General features: G+C 44.1%; 1 protein-coding gene across 1 annotated transcript in view; it reads right to left on the bottom strand.

Moving 5' to 3' along the window:
• Positions 1-21,710, bottom strand: part of SH3BGRL2 (SH3 domain binding glutamate rich protein like 2) — a 61,961-nt gene extending 40,251 nt beyond the window's left edge. Inside the window, exon 1 of the mRNA XM_074988868.1 lies at positions 21,469-21,710. Coding sequence (XP_074844969.1) covers positions 21,469-21,513 — 45 coding nt within the window. The 5' untranslated portion in view covers positions 21,514-21,710. The remainder of the gene's footprint in view (positions 1-21,468) is intronic.
• Between the last annotated feature and the right edge of the window lie 704 nt (positions 21,711-22,414).

Raw genomic sequence — 22,414 nt, 5'->3', positions numbered from 1 at the left:
ACCTACCCATTAATAATAACTGAGTTAAGGGTGATGATTGTACAGTATATTTAGAACATACATTTTGATGGGAAAGATAGACGCTGCTACATGAAATGGCTTTTGTCAGCATGCAAAATGCTTGATAAAAATATCAAACTTTAACAAAGGAGAGTGGTATCAGAAGGAGTTAAATGTGAAGTACTAAATAAAGGATTCAGATTATCATCTCACAAGCCTGAGAAATCTTATATTGGATAAATACAAGAAAACAACACTTCCCGTTCAGTCATTTTCTTGAAAATCACTGAACCATCTGCCAGGTTACAAAAGAAATATTAGTCTGCAACACTGTAATCCTACGGAAAGAATTTAGTTGTCATCACAGTTTGGAAACATACATAATTATTAATCCCTTATATTGCATAATAGTATGTGTGTGTCCCCAGTACTATCTTAACTAGGCAAGTGACGGGTGATGGAAACAGAGATGTATTCAGTCTTCTCAGTTGCTTTCATTTTGTGAATGATCTGTGGCTTTACCACCGCACTTATCTTCTCAGCCACCTGTGTGTGCAGATTTGGCTTCTCATGCACTGGTCACAGGGCTAGTAAAGCTTCTCCTACTAGATGCTCACCAGACTGCTGTGTTGGGACCCAGATACTGAGCCCGTGTGCTCTCAAGCTTCCCTTCATCTGACTAGGCTCCAGCACTGAATAGCTATGGCATCTCTAGCACACACCTGGGGCATGGCCTCTCTCTCCAATATCCCTTCTAGAAGTGGGACCTCACAGCCAGCTGCCCTAGTCCTCAAGGGCTAGTGCTGATCCCTATTAAACCCCAGAAGCTCAAACACATCCTTTCCCAGAACTAGCGTTGCCAGGTGTCCAGTTTTCAACCAGAACACTCAGCCAAGAAGGGATTCTGGCTGCTCCAGTCAGCACCACTGCTCAGACCATTAAAACTCCAGTTTGCATGAGGCTGGCAGGCTCCCTACTCAGTTCTGCATGGTTTGCGGGCGTTCCCTTTGTCTCCTAGGCATAGGGACAGCCAAAGGAGCACCGCATACTGCCCCTGCCCCAAGCAGGGATGGCAGGTTTGTAGAATTTTTGGTGTTGCCCAGAACGGGTTCAAGTCTTGTCCCACCCCCACCCTCATTAGCTGCCTTGCACAGCCAATGTATCTGTTTTAATAAAGTAAAGACGTGAGGGCTCTGGGATGGAGCTGGGACTGAGGGGTTCTGGAGCATCTCAGGCAGAGAGTTGGACTGAGAAGACACAGGCTGCGGGGGGTGGAGCCTGAAATGAGGGGTCAGGAGTGTGGGAGGGGGCTCAGGGGCTGGGGCTCTGACTGGGCATGAAAACATCATTGCGCCCAGCACCTGTCATTTGCCTAGCTAAATTAGTGGGGTGGGGCAGGGACAGAGTTTGGGATGCAGACAGGCTGGAGCCAGTGAGGGCTCTCCCCAGCCCTCTCCCCACTGGCAGTAGGGAGCTCTTGGGGAGGAGTCCCCTTTTTCCCATGCTAGCACACTAACCCCACAGTTTTGTCTCTGCGTATGTTCCTAGGGTCCCTCTCAGGTCAAGGAAGCATCCTCAGTCTCCCCTGTGGGGGGTGCCAGGCCCATTCCACGTGCACCTCCTCCCCTCCAGCTGTCCCCCACCACAGCCTCACTAGGGGTAAGGGAGCGGGGCTGCCCCCTGCCAGCATATGGCAGGAGCCCTGCCTTGGCTGGGGGAGATCAGAGCATCTAGCCCAGCAGGACACAGCGGTGGGAAGCCCCAGAGAACAAGAAGGTGGGTGTCAGCATCTTGACAAGCATACCGGGGACAACCTCGCAGGGATTTCTCTGATTCAACCCATCACATCCAGTTGGTGCCCTCCCCACTCATGCACCCTAATCCTACACCCCAGCCCAATGGAAGGGAGGGAGGAAGAGAGCGAGTGACGGGGTTGGGTATGGAGCAAGCAGGGACAAGGCCTCACAGAAGGGGCATGGATGTTTGGTCTGGTGCAACTAGAAAGTTGATAACTCTACTCAGAACTCCCTTCTAGGGGGCACTCTGGTTTAGAGTTCACCCCTCTGGGAACATGTGACAGCTGAAACAAATAGACACAGCCTTTGCAAATGTATTTCTAAAATTCTTTCCTTTTACAGGCCCGGCTAACCACAGCCATATCTACATGCCATTCCCTGCCTCCATCTCCTCCCACGTCTAGAGTAGCCTTTGGGTCAATGTCCTTTCAGGATTACAGGTCCCCTCTTCAGGGCCAGGCTCCTGCAGCTCACACATATCCTCCAAATCATGGAGTCCCCTGAGCCTCCACAGTGAGCTTCCTTCAGTATTGGCTGATCTGCAGCCAGCAGATCCTCCCCGGGTCCTATAGCCTGACCCATTTTTTCCCCATCTTTCTGAGTCCCTCTGCTTTTAAAGGGTTGTACCAACACCTCAGTCTCTTTGTTCCCTGATTTCTGGGGAAATTCAACTGATTCCTCCTCTCTCCTTCCCCTAATACTTCTTACCTTTAGTGAGAACTGGTTCCGCTAGTGGTCAGCCATCCTAATGTGCTTACATTAATGGGAACCAGGCAGGTTAATGAATTTCTATTGTCTCTGGTTTCAGACAGACATCATAGCAGCTCTAAAGGCAGACACTGAGGACCTGTCTACACTTGTGAGGGAGGAGGGTTGGGGGGGAATGCCCATGGAGCATTCACACCATCATGCATGTAAAGTCAAGATAAGAGGGTTTTTTGCTCAAAATAATGACTCCAGCTCTTCAAAGGACTTTTGTCGACCCCTCCCCCACTTTAAGGTTGAAAATAAATGCATGTCAACAAAGCACAGCTATTGTCAGCTCATCTGAAGGCTCCTTTTGAAATGCTGTGCCTGTGAACCCTGGCTGTAAATGAGAACACTCCATTTCTCAATGCTGTGGCTATGTGAATGTGATTTTTCAACTTTACTTATTTTGACCTTGACAGGTTGAAAACAGTATCATCAAAAAAAAAAATGCAGTGTAGACGCAGCCTGAGGCACTCAGTGATATAACAATCTCCTAAAATCAACTAGCATTCATAAGATGCACATAAACAGGTTCTCCAAACCATCACACGTGGCTCTTCCTTATAGTACCCTCTACTGAAAGCATTTAAACATATCCGGAGCTATTAAAAACCCACAAAACCTCAGATCCTGGAGTAATAGGCACATTAACAATCTCTGAGGAAGAGCACTGGTTGTATGTCTTATGTGTTGGCAAACTGCCTGGCTAAGTGCCACCACAGCAGCTTTCTGGAAGTCAAACACCTATGGATTCCATTTTTCTACTCCAATCATCTGAAGAAGTGGATTTTACCCACGAAAGCTCATGACCTAATAAATTTGTTGGTGTCTAAGGTGCAACAGAACTGCCTGTTATTAGTGTAAAACTAAAAAAAAACTGCTGTCCTGTACCGCCACATGGGGCCTCCTTGGGTTGCACCTCTGCATTAGAGAAGAAATAGGGGAACATGGACCATTATATTTTTCCTTGAACTCTGAAGTGTCCAGAGTATTTCAAGCTATTAGGATGCCTGTTTTGAGAAGAGTGCATCTCTCCTGTGGCATGGCAAGCAGCCATTGGCTTAGCTAGGGAATGATTAGTTATGCAATACTGTAGGGAGGCAGGTGTTTTTTAGCATCTCACCTCTCATTTCTCCTAAGATGTGAATAAGAAAGTGGTGTTATTTTGCACTTACAACAGAGGACTGGGAATCAGTGCAACTAGCTTTGGTAAAATTACACTTCTCTCACTTACAAACCCAACATGGGAACAGAAATTGCCTTGAATCAGACATGCTTTCTTTTCCTAAGAAATGCAGAAGAACCAAAAGTGGGCAGAGTGCCTCTGTCACAGCAGGCTCCAGGCATAAGATCAGGAATTTGCATGGCTTTCCATTAGACTCTGTGATGCTCTTTCTTCTGTGCTTACATCAAAATAGCCAGGCAACAAAATAGAAGAAAGTGTGGGTGTTTGTTATAAGTCCAGGTTACGTTCCTAAATAATGCAACTTACAATGAAACAACTTATAAGGGGGAATTAATATCCATAAGGAATAATTTAATGAGCTTGAGATACATTCCCAACACATACAGTTCACACACGTGGTGCATATAATGTAGTTATGATCCACAAAACAAACAAACAAACAAACAAACAGGTAAGACAAGTATGTTATTTTTACTTTGTAAATGGATTTGATATGCTTGATGGTGGAAGTAGGGATCCTGAAACAGAATTAGGCAGAAAAGAAGGGAGATAGGACAGAGGAGTCATCTGCCACCATCTCTTCATCATCCAGGATGTCCATTTCTTCATCCTCCTCGGTGCCTGGTAGTAGTAGTAGTAGTTATAGTAGTAGTAAGCATCCTTCAGTCTACGTAGACTATGCATCATGCCCTTCGTAGTTCCATTTGGGATCATTATTTGCAGCGTCGACTGTGACTGTGAAGGCCCACATGAGAGTGACAGTCCTTGCTGCATCTGTTGCATGTGTAGTGGGTGTCTGTCAGGTCCTTACTGTGCTTTCTGTGGGCTCACTTCTCCTCTGCTAGCTGTCTGATCCTCAACTCACCCTTCTGAAGGCCCTTGTGTAGTTCTTGCCTCCATCTGCTGTGATCGTCTGCCAGCTCCTCCCAGCTGTCCGGCTCGATGTCTACCTCCCTGAGGTCTCTCTTGCAAACATCTTTGTAGCGCAACTGGGGGCTTCCAGGAGGTCTTTTGCCAGAGGTTAGCTCACCATACAGGATGTCTTTTGGGATCCTTCCATCATTCATCCTGTGGATGTGGCCAGGCCAGCGGAGCCGCCGCTGCCTGAGGAGGGTGTGCATGGTTGGGATTCCAGCTTGCTCAAGGATGGCGGTGTTGGACACTCTGTCCGTCCATGATATTCCAAGGATGCGCCTGAGGCAGCTCAAGAGGAAGACATTCAGCCTCTTTTCCTGGCGGGCATACAGGGTCCAAGACTCGCTGCCGTAAAGGAGGGTGCTGAGGATGCAGGCTCTGTAGACTTGCATTTGGTGTGGGTGTACAACTTGATGTTATTCCACACTCTCTTGCTGAGTCTGGACAGAGTTGTGGCTACTTTTCCGATCCTCCTATTTAGCTCAGTCTTCAATGACAGGGTATCAGTGATGGTGGACCCGAGGTAAACGAACTTGTGGACAACTTCTAATGTATAGATGCCTAAAGGCTGTGCAACAACTATTGGTTCTGCTTCTTCCATTTCTTGAAGGCCTGAAGGGCCAGCTTCTTCCGTGACTGGGTTTCTTTGTTTTTCTCTAATGTTGTCTGCTTGCCACCATGAATTTTTGCATCCAAAATCTCTCAGTAGTGTGACAAGCTGCCATTTAGGAGACATGAAGCATTGGAAGAGCGATCAGTCAGATGTTCGCAAGTCTTGACTGTGTCGATGATTTCATCAGCAAGGTTAAACTATGGCAGAGAGACTTCACCGTTAAGTCCTTTATCTTCCTTCTTCACCATCATCCTGGCTTTCCTCTTCAAATGCTTGCTTATTTAGCTCTTCCAGGTATTCGTTACTTAAAGGTTCTGAATGAGAAGCAAGTAATTCTGTCGCATCCTCTTCTTTGACATTATCCAACACACTCTTCGCTAGTGTCACCAACTCCTTCTGAATTCTCGTCTCATCGAAATTAAAGTCATTCACTGCTTCAGGGTAGATTTTTTTCCCCCACACACTGTTCATGCATCGAACACCTCTGTCATCCTATGCTGTGCCAATATGCATCACTGAATCCATTACGTTAAAACTTCCAAAATTCATGCATGGTTGGTTTTGCTTCGCTGTCTGTACCCTTGAGTATCCTGAACGCCCCACATAGATAACAGGCTTTAAAGTGAGTGATCACACCTTGTTCCACTGTTTGGATCAGCGACATGGTGCGTGGTGTTAAGAACTCAACTTTAATGTTGGGACATAATAAGTTTTTATCTAAGTCATGTGCAGCAGTATTGTCTACAAAAAGAAGAATTTTAAATGTTAGATTTTGCTCTTCACGATATTTTTTCATTTTGGAACAAAATAATCCACAAACCAGTTATAGAATATCTATTTTGTTATCCAGGCCTTTTGCTGAGACTTTCATATGACGCAGAGACAAGACTTGACATAATTTTTCATGGCACAAGGGTTCTCACTATGATAAATGAGCATTGGCTTAATTTTCTTGTCTCCCTTTTCATTGCCACCAAGCTAGAGTGTCAGGTGGTCTTTTGAAGCCTGGCAAACTTTTTTCATTAACAGAAATGTAGGTTCATTTCAGCATTTGTTTCCAATGAAGTCCCATCTCATTCACATCAAAGACTTGTTATGGATCTTATCCTCCTTTCTGAATGATCTCTCTCCAATTTGCGTCATATGCTTCGGCTTGCTCCATGTTGGCACTGGCTGCTTCACCTTACACTCTAACATTCTTGAACCCATAATGTGACTGGCAACTGTGAAACCAGCCACAGCTAGCATTAAATGTTTCTTCTTTAGAAGTGCCTCCCATCTCGTGCTTCTCTTTATCCTTCAAGAATTTGAATAACATCATTCCCTTCTCCCGAATGGCACTGAGATTTATCAGCATCTTCTGCATATGCAAGTCATTCAACCAACATTGACAACATTGCCTCCACCATTTCCATCACCTTGATTCTTTGCCGAGCAATCTTTACAGAAGAATGCTGTGTCGTATGCTTAGCCCTTTCCATTATATCATCAGCATTCTTGGACAATGGTACGAACCATTGTCAGAGGTAGCCAAGATGGCGAGCAACGTCAGCAACCCATTCACCATTTCTGATGCTCTTTATCGCATCTATTTTCACAACGAGACTCACACTAACATGTTGCCTCTTGCAAATACCACTTAACTTTGCACCAACACTTGATTTCCCAGTCATGGTTAAAGGATTACACAAATATGTTAAGATAAAGTATGTGCACTTGCAATGCATTCACTTCCAAACTTACAGACTGTAAGGAGGATGACACAAAGGATTGTGGTCCCTTGAAAAATAACGTAAGTACGGATCTGTGCAATATATAATCAGTTTAGTTTCCTTAATTGAAAATGTATATGTGAAATGACTTATAACAAGGTGACATAACGGAGACTCCCTGTAAACGCAAATACCACCTCGAGTGCTGAGGTGCTCAGCTCCAGTCATTTTATAAACCTGAAAAAAGAAGGGTGAGGTGGGTGTGCAGTTAATCAGTATTAAATTAAAAGTATGTTCATCTGATTCTGTTAAGGCTTCATCACACCTGCTATGGCTTAGTATTTTCTCAATAAGACATAACTGGGAATGTGATTTAATCATCAATAAGTGGCAGTAGAGACTGAGATTGAACAGGAAGAGGTGGGTGGAGGTGCACAGGCGCCGGAAGTGGACGTACAGCACCAGCACATTGTGGCACAAGCCCAGGATGCCGATGAGTAGCGCTAGAAGCCCATAGGCGCTGGGGCTGAAGGAGGAGGGCAGGTCCCCGCACAGCTCCTGGTGCCCCCAGGCTGGGTGCCAGGCTGGGGTCACTGCCATTCCCGGAGTACACGGCTCCAGGGCTGGCTGCAGTTCCTCACATCCAGCAACAGCTCCTGGCCAGCTCCTCAGCCCGCTGCTGCCCACACCAATGGGAGCAAGGGGACGAGGAGCTGACGCTGCCCCCAGCCAATGAGTCGTGGCTCCCTCTGCAGGCAGGCAGGGAGGGCAACCAGACTCTCCTGCTACATGCCCAGATCAGGCACGGTGACAGCACTCACATATTTTATAAACATGTAGTCATGAGCCGCAAACCAATTCAATTGGGCTGCATGTCTGACATGCTTGGGGATTACACCAAACAGGCTGAAGCCTAGAACAATGAACAAGTTTTACATTTAGGAATACAATACAAGACATTAGCAAAAATGCAAAATGAAGATATTTTGTTTTTTGAATGACACTCAGGTTTTCAGCTCCCTCTTTGCTCATCCCCACACTAACACACACACGTAAGATATCAGTAGGTTTAGTTACTAGACACAGCAAGCTGCAACACAATACTGTGAACGCTGGATTTGGTCAGCTGGGGCCTGATTCCAACCTCACTGAAGTCATTAAGAATCTTTGGATCAGGCCCTTACTGTATGTGGTACAGTAGCTATTACAGAACCTTCTGCTAATATGACTGTCAAGATGTCACTGTTGTAAAGAGGAAGCCAAGATAAAAACATGATGTGGATACTTAACACAACAGAACACTGCAACCTAAACATTCTGACGTTAATTTGATATACTTGTACTCTGCAGCCAATGCAATTCATAGTTACAATTTATTTTAGAATAATTAGTTTTGATAATTAAAATAATGAAACTGAGTAATAGAAAAATGCCCAAGTTTTGTGCTGCTTAAAACTCTTTGCTCAATCACTTTTGGCTAAGGGATTCTCAGAGCCAAACAGGATTTCCTAGTGCAACTGATAAGATTTCCACAATCTTATCAATCCATGAAAGAGAACAGACTTGCTCATTCCAAAACAGCATTCAACTCACTCTCTTGGGCTTCGTCTACACTACAGCAGGCCGTAGATCTAAGTTACACAACTTCAACTTCGTGAATAACATAGCCAAAGGGGGACGTACTTAGGTTGACAGCTGACACTTTCCCATCAACTTTACTTACACTTCTTGTTCTGGTGGAGTACTGGAGTTGGCAGGAGAGAACTCAGCAGTTGATTAATCACATTTATACTACAAGTGATAAAAGACCCCCACTGGATCAATCCCAGCCCATCCATCCGGCCTGTAGTGAAGACATGCCCTCAGTTGCGTTGGCTTTGCAGGGATGAAATGAAGTAGCTAAGCCTAAAGCCTGCAGTGAGCTGCATGTGCCTGGACTCCTATACCCACACAAAGCAGTACTGAAGTCTTTTAGGATCAAGATTTGTGCCACTAAAGTAAGTAAACCAGATGCTGAGTACGAATACAGATCCAGATTCTATTACCTCTTTGGTTTTAGTTGGATTACGCAGCTGCTTTCTAACAACTAACATGTACTACCATTTAATTTCCTAAACAAATGTGATTTGAAGATCTTAATTTTGCTTTTTCTTGATTTCACATTTTTACATGCCCTGGGAATGCTATAGGACAGTAACCTTAACTATTTTAATCCAATTTTTTGCTACTGAATGTAATCAAAGTCACTTACACACGGAGACATTATAGATTAAGCCACTTCTGCAGTGTCAGTAGTGACAAACAATGAAGCAAGTTTCTACACTTATATGACAGCTGGCTGATGGAGGGTCTAAGGTGGCCATTTCTGAAAAAATGTCTATCCATGGCCTGGGCCTTTGTCTTGTGGCACTGTTAGTTCTACAAGCTAAAGAAACAATTTTTAAAGATGTATGAATAGTCCTTTATCATTTCATTTCACAATCATGCTAGAGGGAGTGAATTCAAGGACAAGGGGTAACAACCTTGAAAGCACATATTGTTATATAATTGTTAGATTGGAGTCATATTTGAACATAAAGCAGTTCAGCAAACTAAAAGTCCCAGCAAAACAGATGCTTAAAAGAACTTTTTGGGAACATGATCAGAACAGTGCTTCCTTGAAGCATTATAACAACTACTACAGTCAATTTTACTACCTATAAGCAAAGATCATAGATTATATATTTTTCCATGTACATTTGGTTGTGTTCTTCTGCTACCCTTTGTTTAAAAACAAGATTGTAACAGGAAGTAACACTACAGCCTGAGAAGAAACTAAAACAAACAAGGATTAGAGAGGGAAAATGTAATCTTAAATAATCTAAATGCAGCACTAGTTAAGCACTTAGTGTATGTTTACACAGGAAAAAAAAAAAGCCACAGCAGACCCATGTCCACTGACTCAGGCTCACGGGTTTCAGATTGCAGGACTGTTTCATTGTATGCAAACTTCTGGGCTTTGTGGAACAGTCCCACCACTTGAGATAGAGTCCAGAAGCCTACATAGCAATGAAACAGCCTTGTGCAGCCTGAACCCAAAGACATAGGCCAGTTACTGTGTAGACACACCCATAGGCCACATCTACACTACAGTGATCTTTCAAAAGATGATCTTCCAGAAGAGCTCCTCCAAAAATATCTTCTTTCAAAAGAACGCGTCCACATGCAGAAAAACGGATTGAAAGATTGATCTGTTTTTTCGATAGTGAGCATCCGCGCAGTCCCCACTCTTTTGAAAAAACAGGCCAGGAATCAAAAAATCCGGTGCCATGAGGACTGCTCTTTCGAAAAATGGGCCAGTGGAGCATCTACACATGCTTTTTTTCCCCAAAAGAAGCTTTCAAAAGCAGTCGCTCTTTGTGATCCAGGAGTGGGAAAAGCCTTCCAGAAGATGCGTTTTTTCAATTTTGGCTCGAAAGAGCACATTTTGTGCGTGGCCTGATTTTCCGAAATAACTTGATAGCGTAGACGCGGCTTTAGTGTCTGACCCAAAGCCTATTGCATGAATAGAAAGATGCCTTTCAATGTTCAATTCATATGAACATTGCTAGTTCAATTATCCAGCCAAAAGGCTCCCAGTATCCTGGAAGTTTATTAAGTCGGTGGAGCAATTGTATGCAAACTCTCGTCTCTACCTGATTTTAATATTGCAGAACTGTGACTTGCTATAAAGATACAAGTCAGATGGGGGAATATCTTTTATTGGATCAACTTCTGTTGAGAAGGGAGACAAGCTTCTCACGAATAGAATGGCCCAGTCAAAGGTATTACACCTCTTCTACCTTGTCTCTCTGATATTCTGGGACCAACATGGCTACAACTACGCCCCGTACATGCTATAAAGCACACTTGTTTGTGTTCTGCTGTGCTAAGTTTCACATTTTAAATATTGTTTTATTAAACAAATATTTAATATACTTCACAATTGGTTTTAGAATCAATTATATTTGTATGATGTTGGGTCTCCAAATTATTATAGTAACCAATGAAGTCTTATTACGCACTAAAGAATAAACCATTTTTTTTATTTTGACTGTTCCATATGTAAGGGGACTGTTGGCCCCTTACTAAAACTCAGTGAGGGGTTTTGGTTGGCTCGCTCCCAGTACTAAAAGGGGATGGGTCCATGAGAAACCAAGACCCTGAGACTGACAGTCCTCAGGGACAATGGAAAGAGGCCAACACTCCAGGTCAGCCAGATTGACAGGTTGGACATGCCAATGAGAGAATTAGGAGGCCAGGTCCCATCCTCCAAGTGAGCTGGGTTTTGGCTGGGTCTCTCTGAGAAGAGGAGAGAGAGGTAAGAAGAGCACTAAGCCGCACAGCTGTACTGAGGGTCAGAGCTGCAGTAAGAGAGCCAGAGGCCCATGCAGCGCAAAGAGCACTGACCCTGTGCAACGAAGCAGACCTGCAGGGATCAGAGAAGTAATGCAAGGAGCTGGAGCCTGGCAAAGCAACATAGTCTGCAGCTGGGTGTAGTGAGCAGCTGGGACAGCAAAGCTGGGGAAAAGCCTGTGAGCGGGGAGACACCATCAGCCAGCAGGCCACACTTAGAGAGGAATTGTAACTCCAACTGGAAGAAGGGTCCTGCCACCTACAGCCTAAAGTCCTGTGGTCACTGCCTGAGCAAGCATGTTCAGTCTGTGCCCCCACCCCCACAGCACAACCAGGGCCTGAGGGAGAGCCCTGGAACTTATGAGGAACAGACGGTGAACTGTGCTTACGTTCAGCAGACTGCAGTTTGTGATGTGCCCGTGCCACAGAGTGGGGCTATCTGTTCTCTTTCAACATCTCACATTTTTCCTCATTCGTTTCTTTTTAATCAGTTGCTGTGTAATAAATTCTATGAGGTGATCAGTGGCTCAGGAAAGCATCCAGTGTGAAGAGAGCACCATGGAGTGGGGACATCCTAGCCACTGCCCTAAGCGACCACGAGGTTGGAGGTTCAGCCACAGGAAACCTGGGCCCAGCCTTGTTGGGATTTCAAGGACTCTGCTACTCTGGAGAGTGGAAGGGGAGCCCTTAGGGTCAGAGAGGCCACTTGGTAAAAGAAGTGGAAGCAACGACTGAGATCCTTTTGCCGGTCCACTTTACTGGGGTGGTGGAGAAGCCAGGAAAGTTCCCCACAATAGCGGGACCATTCGCCCACTTACGCACATCCAGATATAAAAAAGGTGCAAAAATATCGGTATCATCTCTGGAAAGTAAACAATAAAACACTATCGGCTTTTTACATGATTTTCCCAAAACAATCAAGAAAAACTCTGTATCCAAAGTGGGGTTTTCTTTTTCATACCACAGGGTAATGTTTTGGAGATATTTAGGGAGATAGTGAAAAACCAAGTTTACCATGAGAAACTAACTTCAGCCTTAACTAAGTGGGTTTTAACCAAGAAAGCTCATGCCCTAATATATTTGTTAGTCTCTAAGGCTGTGTCTAGATGGCGGGGAACTGTTCAGAAAAAGATACACAAATTGCACACTGCAATTTGCATATCTTTTGCCAACAGTTCTCTACCGGGGCCAAATGTTGGATAACCCCCCTGTCGAGGCATCCCTTCTTCCTTATGGAATGAGGTGTACAGGAATGGTGACAGACCTTGCCCGACCAGCAGATCTCTTCTGAGAGATTCGCAGTCTGGACACGTGCACTGTTGACAAAACTTCTGTCAAAACAGAAAAAACATAAGTTTTGTTGACAGAAGCCTGCAGTCTAGACATAGCCTAAGGTACCACAGGACTGCTTGATATTCATGGAGAGATTGGCTGTTTCTAATACATGGCCCGAAATATGCTAATAAGGCATGGATGCAAATTTCCCGCGCATCATTCGCATAAGGTCACATGATTTGGAGTCTGGAAGAACAGTCTTCTGGACTCCAAAACGCTGTTTAGAAGCACAGCCCCCGGGGGGGGGGGGGGGGGGGTCTTCTGGAAGCAAGTCCATCTTCCAGAGGCCCCTTCTTCCCAAATATTTTTGGGAAGAAGGGGCCTCTGGAAGAAGGACTTCCTTCTGGAAGACCCCCCAGGGGCCGCGCTTCTAAACAGTGCTTTGGAGTCTGGAAGAACAGTCTTCTGGACTCCAAATCACATGACCTTATGCTAATGAGATGCGGGGGAATTTGCATCTGTGCGTCATTAGCATATTTGGGGCCGTGTATTAGCATGCCACTTTCAAAGAAAGTGGCCTGTGTAAAAACGGCCATTGTGTCTCTTCATAATACGTAATTATTGTCTAAATAACTTGGAGCGAGTTGGGACACATTTCATTGTTAAAAATCCAAACCAGGGAACACGGAAAAAAATCCAGTTCATCTGCATTTATTACTTATAAGTAATGCTGCAACCTCCCTGTGGAAGCCATCTTGTATAGAAGCCATTTCACTTCCCTTACTTCTGCACGCACGCAAGAGCCTGTATTTTTCCCTCACCTATTTGGGAATGGCAGGGAAGATGATCTCTATGGAACGTGTTAATGAACTGTTTGGATTTGGGACTCCTACTCCCTGACACCTGCTCCTCCTTGCTGATTGCAGTTTTCTCTCTGAAAATGATTTATATTTTTCTAACTAATTGCCTCTGGCACTTGGCTTGTTTGTGTATATTTAAAGAGTAACTTTAATTATGGAGTTTCCACTGCAAGCAAAAGTCTTCATTTTAGAAATGCTTTTCTGGCTTTGTTGTGTGCAAACTCATTTATAATTGAAGAAAAAAAATGTAATTTAGATGCTACATTACTTAAGCATTACAAGCTCTTGCCCCATTGTAGAATGATGACCATTGTTTACTTGTTTTAACACACTGAGGCTGTGTCTACACTAGCCCAAAACTTCGAAATGGCCACCAAAGTTTACCAATGAAGCGTTGAAATGCATATTCAGCACCTCATTAGAATGCCGGCAGCCACAGCACTTCGAAATTGACACAGCTCGCTGCCACGCGGCTTATCCAGACAGGGCTCCTTTTCGAAAGGACCCCAGCAACTTCCAAATCCCCTTATTCCTAACAGCAGATAGGCTGCCCGCATTCTAATGAGGCACTGAATATGTATTTCAGCACTTCATTAGTAAACTTTGAAATGGCCATTTGTATGGCCATTTCAAAGTTTTGGGCTAGTGTAGACGTAGCTTGACTGTGCAATCACCTAAAGCCACTAATGCAGGCAGACTGACCAAAAAAATCACAATTGTGATATTAGAAAACATAGTCAACAGGCCACATTTGAATATTTCTTAAAGCAGTTCTCTTGGCTTGCTGTCCGACTTACAGTTGCCAGTATGTAAAGGTCTCAGGAAAATGATCTCATCACAGAGATCTATTGAATTTCATTGTTGTACCTTTGTTGAAACTGTTCAGCTGCTGAATGTAGATCTTCATCCCTTAGTTCTCTGAACTCCCAAAGGAATCCAAAAAGGGTAGAAATGTGTTGCACTGATTTCAAATCGACGTGTGAGACCAGATTTGATGGAATCAATAATTACAAAATAAAACATTGGCGCGATAGTGCCTTTCTGCATCAGATTGAGACGCAAGGCTGTGATTGGTAGAAAACTGAAAAGAAACGCCAATATCCTGTGCTACTGACTTGGAGTCAAAGGATTGCGTCCCATTGACCATGAATATCTTTAAGAAGTCATTCAACATTATCCCTCTCAACATCTGATGTGGCACTGTGTGCTTCATTTACCAGATTAGTTTTGTGGATCATGTTTACCAGCTTGATCCACATGGATGACATTAAAGTGCATTCAAATTTGGATGTATACTTCTGAATTGATTTAAGGTCAGTGCGAGCCTGTGCTGTGAGAATAAGAGGCTTTAAGTGATTCTGAATCTTTCTCAGAGAGTCCAAATGCTGTGCAACTGGTTTAATGTCATCAATTCGTGGTGGCCATTTCATTGTCAACATGCCATGAAGAGAAACAGACAGATGCTGCTTCAGAATTTCCCACTTTTGAGGACTGCTTCCTAAGAGGTTATATGATTGCTGCATTGATCCAAACTATGTGATTGCTTGTTTGGGTGATTCAGTGCAATCAACACTGACAATGTTTAGTGTCTGTTTGCTACAACTAAAGAAAATACAGTTTGATTTTGCTCAAGGACTGCTTGTACTCCACTGCACTTCCCAACCATATTGGACCCCTTATCATAGGCTTGTCCAATGCAGACTTAGAAATTCTGGAAGACTTCAGATTCAATTTTGAATAAGAGCAGTGACTTCTCCAGTTTTTCATGAAATTATCAAACAAAATGAATCATTCAACTGAAACCTCTGAACTTCCTGCAATTTTAACATATCGAACAACCAAGGTCATCTGTTCTTTAAGAGACCAGCCTGAATTATGTCAATAATAATTGAAAAGTACTTTGTATGTCATATCTCTTCCATAATTGCTGCTTGCACAAATGTCTCACACAGTTCAATAAAGGAATTTTATATTCTGACAGACAGATAATGGACTTGCATTCTTTTTCTGCTCTCTTGCAATTCATGAATACGCTTAACATGACCTGAGAAAAGTGAGTCATACTTGCTAAGGAGCTCAAATGTATCCAGAAAGTTTCTGCTTGTAGGGTCACTGATACGTTGACTTGAACCAAACAAAGCTGATCTCCGCTTAGAAAGAAAAAGAATGACATTTCAATATGCATGCAAGGAGTTTTTCCAGTTATCAGTTTCTGTGGGTTTTTCCCCCCACTCAGGAGTAAGTTTTCAATTGAACAGTCAGCAGCCATACCAGAACAGAGTCAATATTTAAGGCACAGAGAACCAAAAATAGTAATTAAGGTTGACAAATCCGAAAAATATTATCAAGGTGAGCAAGTCAGAGAGCAGAGGGGCAGGGGAGGTGTAAAGAATAAGATAAAGCCCCTATAATGCATAAGAGCCCTATAATGACCTAGAAAATTCCCATCCCAGTTCAAACCATGTGTTAATGTGTCGAATTTGAATATAAAGGAGAGATCAACAGCCTCTCTTTCCAAACTGTTGTGAAAATTCCTCTTCAATAAGATGCAGACTTTCAGGTCATTCACAGAATTGCCCACTCCATTAAAGTGCTGACTGACAGGTTTGTGAAACAGGAGTGTTTTTATGTCTGTTTTGTGCCCATTAATTCTTTGTCTACAAGAGCTTGAAGTCTGTCCAATATACAAAGCATCTGGGCATTGTTGGCACGTGATGGCATATATGATGTTAGCTGAGGAACATGTTATAACTGCAAGGTGTATAATAAATGGAAATGACTTCGTAGAAAAATGTCAAAATTTGAGGCCCCTTTATCTCCTGAGGCCTGGGGCAAATGACCTTCCTGGATCCACCTGCTTCTCAGTTAACTGGGCCTTGCCAGTGGACTCTGGCAGCAGCCCACCCTCCTGGGCTGGAATAGACCTGACAGCAGAGGGGCCAGTGGACTGGGTGGCAAGACCCCATGGCTATAGTGGCAGGCCCTAAGTTTAACCAGTTAGGTGTTTTAACATCCCTAGTTATGATCTGCTATAAGCCATTTCTCTATCTGAATATGTCTATCACTGATGCACATGAAATAAGAATGGTGTTGTAATGATTTTCACTAACATACGTGTTGTGTTTCGGAGGAGCCAGATACTAGCTATACAGAGACAATGACAGGGGACGTAAATCAACTCCCAGGTGGGTACTGTTGAACAGACATCACCAGGCTTTGTCCAACAAGGGACCCACAATTCGATGGCTCACCTGCATGAGTCCGCACAAAGGGACCTGCTCAACTTTGCTTAGGGACTCAGCAAGCCCTGCCAGACATGCCAGAATTTGTACTCTCCAAGAACATGGACTAAAGATACAAAAGTCAAACACAGGGGCCAGTGCTCCCTTTAAGCTGAGCACTTGGGCAGATATCCTGAAGCCACAGAATTGATTAGCAGAGCACCCACAGCCACCAGCATGTGTTTCTACTTGTGGTACATATCCACACATGCCTTGAAGCCCATGACAAAATTTAGTCCACCCATGAATGGAAGGAAATTAGAGGGAATTTAACAATGGGAGATATGCATCTCCTAGAACTGGAAGGAATCTCAGGAGGCTGTCGAGTCCAGTCCCCTGCCTTGGTGGCAAGACCAAGCACCATCCCTGGCATCTATCTGCCCCCATCCCTAAATGGCCTCCTCAAGGTTTGAACTTACAACCCTGGGTTTAGCAGGCTAATGCTCAAACCACTGAGCTATCTCTTTCCCCTCCTGGTGCTTTTCTTTTATTTAATGTCTTTGCCCCAGACTCCTAAATGGCCCTCTCAAGGATTGAGCTCACAACCCTGGGCTTGGGAGGCCAGTGCTCAAACCACTAAGCTATGACTCCCCCTCCTGACAGGGACTCATGGGTCACCTTCTTCCTTTATCCATCTATTCTGCAAGCCATGAGAACACTGAGATGGCTGAAGATTGCAACCAAAGGGACCGGCCCAGATTTCAAGAGTGAAATCTGCATATTATGGACTACAGTAACTCCCAAACATTGCGCTATCACTGATGAGTATATTTTTCAGGGATGTTTCCAACTCAGTTTACTTAAGTCAGCCAGGGTAGAACTTAGAGATTTCAATGGAATGATACTAGAGTCAACTTGGACCATTATGCTAGCCAAGCAACATCACCTCTCCTCCTGGTTATCATTACAGGTTTTGTTTAAATGGAAATAATATGAATGAGTCTCATGTCTTTCCCCCTGCCTGTCACACAAGCACATTCACAGCAGATTTATTACAAGCTAAAGAGAAAGAAAATTTTATTCAATCTCCGTGTGTTTCATTATTTTCTAGCGCCCCTGGCAAACAGGGAGATAACATCGTGTCATTAATTGCATGGGATAAGATGCAGGCTTGGCCTTCCATGAGCTTAGAAGAGGGACACCACCTAGCTGGCCTTTTCCTGCTCTAATATCAGATTCTACACTGATCTTCTCAAACATCAAGAAATAAGTTTTGAAACTTCACTGTGTTAGAATATTTTTAACACAGGGGATTGGCAATGGGTCGCACTGCCTTTCCCCTCTAAAAGTCACCTATTCTATTCAGGCCAAGGATGGTCGTGTGTTGGCTATCAGACATCTGTACCTTTTTCCCATATGAAGTGAGTTGGTGGCCTCGCTCCATTACTTCTGGTCTACATCATATAACTCACTATCACAACTGGCACTACTGTTGAAAAAGTGTCAGCAGAAAAAACAAACAGTGGATGGATTGGCATGAAAATTAAACTATACTTCAACCCCAGAACTGGGATGGCAGAGGACAGAATCATAACACTGCTGCTGATCTTGGTATAACAGTTGTTTGCCTCCCAAGGTAATAAGTAGGTACAGTAAACTTTCATAGCCGGCATTCTATCATCCAGAACTCTCAAATAACTGGCAGTTTAAAAATAAGTAAATTTTAGTTACATTTTTCATAAGTACAGAATAGTGAAAGCAAATACAAACAAATACAGCAAATACAGTATAAGTTTACAGTGGACAATACGACTGTTTTTGGTAAATAAAGTACTCTGCATGCATTTGTTTGTTTGTTTCTGAATATCATAACTAACCACCATTATGGGCTCAGCGCCCACTGGTGTCCAATGCCTCCCTCACTATTTCCTTCCATCTTTCCCTATCCAGCGTGGAGTGGCTTGGTTTCTGCAGACTAGATCTGCACCAGTCTACTATATCATCTACCCATTCTCTGTGGAGTCTGCCTCTCCTATTCAAACCGTCCATTATGCCCAATACCAGGGTCTTGATTTTTCATTCGCTGTTCATTCTGCAGATATTCCTGAAAAACTGTAACTTCTGTTGTATAACCTTCTGCAGTAGGTGCTCTTTTGGCTGTATCTTCCTATATAATTCCTCACTGGCGACCTCCTGCATCCATCCTGTTCTCAGGATCTTTCTATAGCAACGCCTCTTGAATGCCAATATTCTTCTCTTCGAATCTTTTGTTATCACCCTGACTCAGTTTCTGAATGTCTCATCTTGTTTTTCTTTAGTGTTATGCATTGCTAGATATACCTTTTTATTACCCAGAATATTTGAATATCTGGAAACCTCCTGGTCCCAGGGCTGCGGTATATGAAAGAGTTTACTGCAGATCAGCCCACCCATCCCTAGCCTGTTTGCCTGAAGTTGGGGAGGGGCAACAAGGGATGGATCCCTTCATGATTACCTGATCTATTCATTGTCTCTAATGCACCTAGCATTGACCACTGTTGGAAGACTGGATACTGGGCTGGATCTTTGGTCTTACCCAGTCTGGCTGTTCTTAATCTTAACTGTTCTAGCTGGTGATTGTACCAAGCATCTCCTCCCCAAGGCAGCACTACCAGATTCAAAATGGATCATTAGTGTTTGGAAAAAGCTATGAGACCGACTAAACATACCAACACTGCATTACTGCACTGGGAACTGACTGTCAGTTAATGGAAGGGAGTGTTTCTATTATGAATGCTCAGTGAACACGTACAGTTAAAGTTTTGAAGAGATTCTGTATTTGCTCAATAGGCTACTGAACTGGATAATTAGTTTTTATTAGCTGTAAGTATGCAACCAAACATTTCAAGCACGTCATGCCAAACTGTATCAAACCACAAACCTGTCACCATGCCACTGACCCAAACACATACAGCACACTATAAGAGGCCAAAGGAAAAGAATACACAAACCTTCACTTGGGAAAAAAGTGCGCTCCTTCTCTACCAAAAAAACCAAACAGACCAATAATAGTACTGTCAAAATATACAGAATACCAACTATAATGGAAGCCCTCTGATGTTTCTCATTAAAGAATGCATTCATATTAGAATGTACATTCAGACTGTCTTTATGGAAATCTGAGCTGTCACTTTACATAGGAATATGGACATTTATAGGTCACGTGCATAATTAATTGACCAAAAGAAAACTATAAAGACTTCAGCTACTTTCAAAGGACAAAATGATTGATGCTTTTCAAAATTGAATTCAAAGAAAGTTATGCTCACTTCTAAATTCTTTTTAATTTGCAGATATGCCTTTGCCCTGAGATAGGTCTGCAAGCTTTTTAAGAAGTCTCCACAAATTTGCAATTGGCAATAAACTTTATTTTGTTTATTATAGTGTTCTTAGGAAAAATAATATTTTAAACCAAATATGATTTTTCCTAAGGACACTATAATAAACAAAATAAAGTTTATTGCTAATTGCAAATTAGTGGAGACTTTTCCAAATATTTTAAACTAAAAACAATACAGTTGCAAGACTCCCTTTCACTATCCATGGGATATAACTAACTGTGGTAAAACTATGCTACTCATCTCTTGCTTAAATTATTGATGAGATTTCTCAAGTAAGGATAATTTTGTGACGTGTCAGCTTACCAATTTTGTTATAATTTCTTTAGTCATTTTAATACTTTATAAACACAAGCACATAGCCCTGTCCATCCCTAGACATTTTCATAACTTAATCTTAAAGCAGGCAGGCTGATTTATATACTTAAAAAACACCCTCAAGTAAGACTGCATAAATGCATTTTCTCGTACAGTGAAGTTTTTTATACCAGTGCTAAATGAAAGTTGACTACAGCCAAGCATGATAATGTTGAAAGCAAGCTGGAGTTGGAGTTAAAGCATGCTTTCAATTCTAAATCAAGTTTAACATGGAAACTATGGGATAATAACTGATGCAGGGCTATATCACCATAAGAAGTGGCACTAGGAAAGAGGAAACAATATATCACTGCAAAAGTCTCATAATAAAACTCGGAAATACTCTTTATTTAAAAAAGCACCAAGTAGATTTCTTGCTCTGCTTGTTTTTAAACTATGGGAGTCACAGATTCATAGGACTGGAAGGCACCTCAAAAGGTCTTTTCTTTTCCTCAAATTTATGCCAGTGCTTAAACACCCTAATAGGAAATTGCTCCCTAATGTCCAGTCTTAAACCACCCTTGCAGCAAGCTAAGCCCATTGCGTCTTGTCCTATCCTCAGAGGTTAACAAGAACAATAATTCCCCTATGAGGGAGTTCCTCCCATACCGTAGTTTCACCAAGAACCACGGAATTTATGGTTGAAATCGGAGATCTCTTTTCTCACTCCACTCCACCACATCTGCCCAAAGGCAGCCCGGTGCAATGAAGCGGGTTTTACTCAGCAAAGCTCATGACCTAATAAACCTACTAGTCTCTCAGGTGCCAAGGGACTGCTTGTTATTTGTGAAATTACAGACCCACCCGCTTACCCCAAGACTTTTCACACTCTGAACTGCAGCACGCAAACCCGAGCGGTTCCAGGGACTTTCCCGGGCGCTGCGGAGCTGCACGGAAGGCTGCCAGTGGGAACCCCCCCGCGCCGCCCACGCAGGTTTAACCGTGGCACCTTGGGTGGCTGGGGATCCCGAGCAGCCCGCTGGCCTCCCCAGCCGCCTCTCCCTCCGCAGCCCCCGACCCCCCAGCACTCACCGCCACCGAGCCAGAGGAGGATGCGATGAACACCCGGATAACCATCCTCCCTTCATGCGCCGCTTCTCCGCAGCCCAGGGGAGGCGGGCAAGGGGCAGGGAGCACCCGTGCCTGCCAGCGAAGTCGCAGCCCACGGGGAATGTTTGGAGGACCTGGCCCGCCCGGCTCACCCACCCAGGCGCCGGAGCAGCTGCTGCCCAGAGATCGCCCGGGACTGCCGCTCCCGCGGCAGCGGCTCAGCAGCGGAGGAGAGCAGGTGGGGGGCCGTGCGCAATGGCTGCTGGGAATTGTAGTGCCGCGGCTCGGCCAGCGGACGGACGGATGGCCCGGGGGGGGCCCCGAACGTGCGCGCCTGCTGTGTGCGCGCGGGCAGCGGGGCGACAGGCCACGGGGGGCCATCGCTGGTTAGATCAGCCCGCGCTGTCAAGCACTTCATAGGGGGCGTTCCAGCCTGCTCAAGGGTAGCCTCTAGTTCCGGCTGTTCCCAAAGGTTGGTGACCCCCCCCCCCCATAGTTCTACATCTACAGAGATGGGGGGCTTGGGCTTGAGCTGTGGGTGCTCAGTGCCACTGCAGGCCAGCTGTGCTGGGCACCCCGGATGAGTTGTGGTGCAGGATCCAGGCACCCTAGCAAATCAATGGATAGAGGGGAGGAAGGACTGCTTTTGAAAATGCAGGCCAGATTGCTTAAGTGTTCGGTTTAATCTGCAGCATCATTAACCACCTGCACCATAAGGGTTTCTTTCACAATGAGTGGTGCCTACATGCCAGCTGGTGCATGTTGGCGACATTCAGGGAAGGGATAACCCCTATTTTTCAGCATAGTATTGACCATTCATCTCACCCTAAGCTTTATTTTCTATTGCCTGTCCCAGTGTATTCCCATCTGCACAAAGCTGGTTTTGAATGCTGCCATTATGATCTGGTGGCATATTTTTGCACATGCT

This window comes from Carettochelys insculpta, chromosome 3 (assembly GCF_033958435.1).
Source record: "Carettochelys insculpta isolate YL-2023 chromosome 3, ASM3395843v1, whole genome shotgun sequence".
NCBI classification, from domain to species: domain Eukaryota; kingdom Metazoa; phylum Chordata; order Testudines; family Carettochelyidae; genus Carettochelys; species Carettochelys insculpta.
This window is presented reverse-complemented; position numbering and strand designations above follow the sequence as displayed.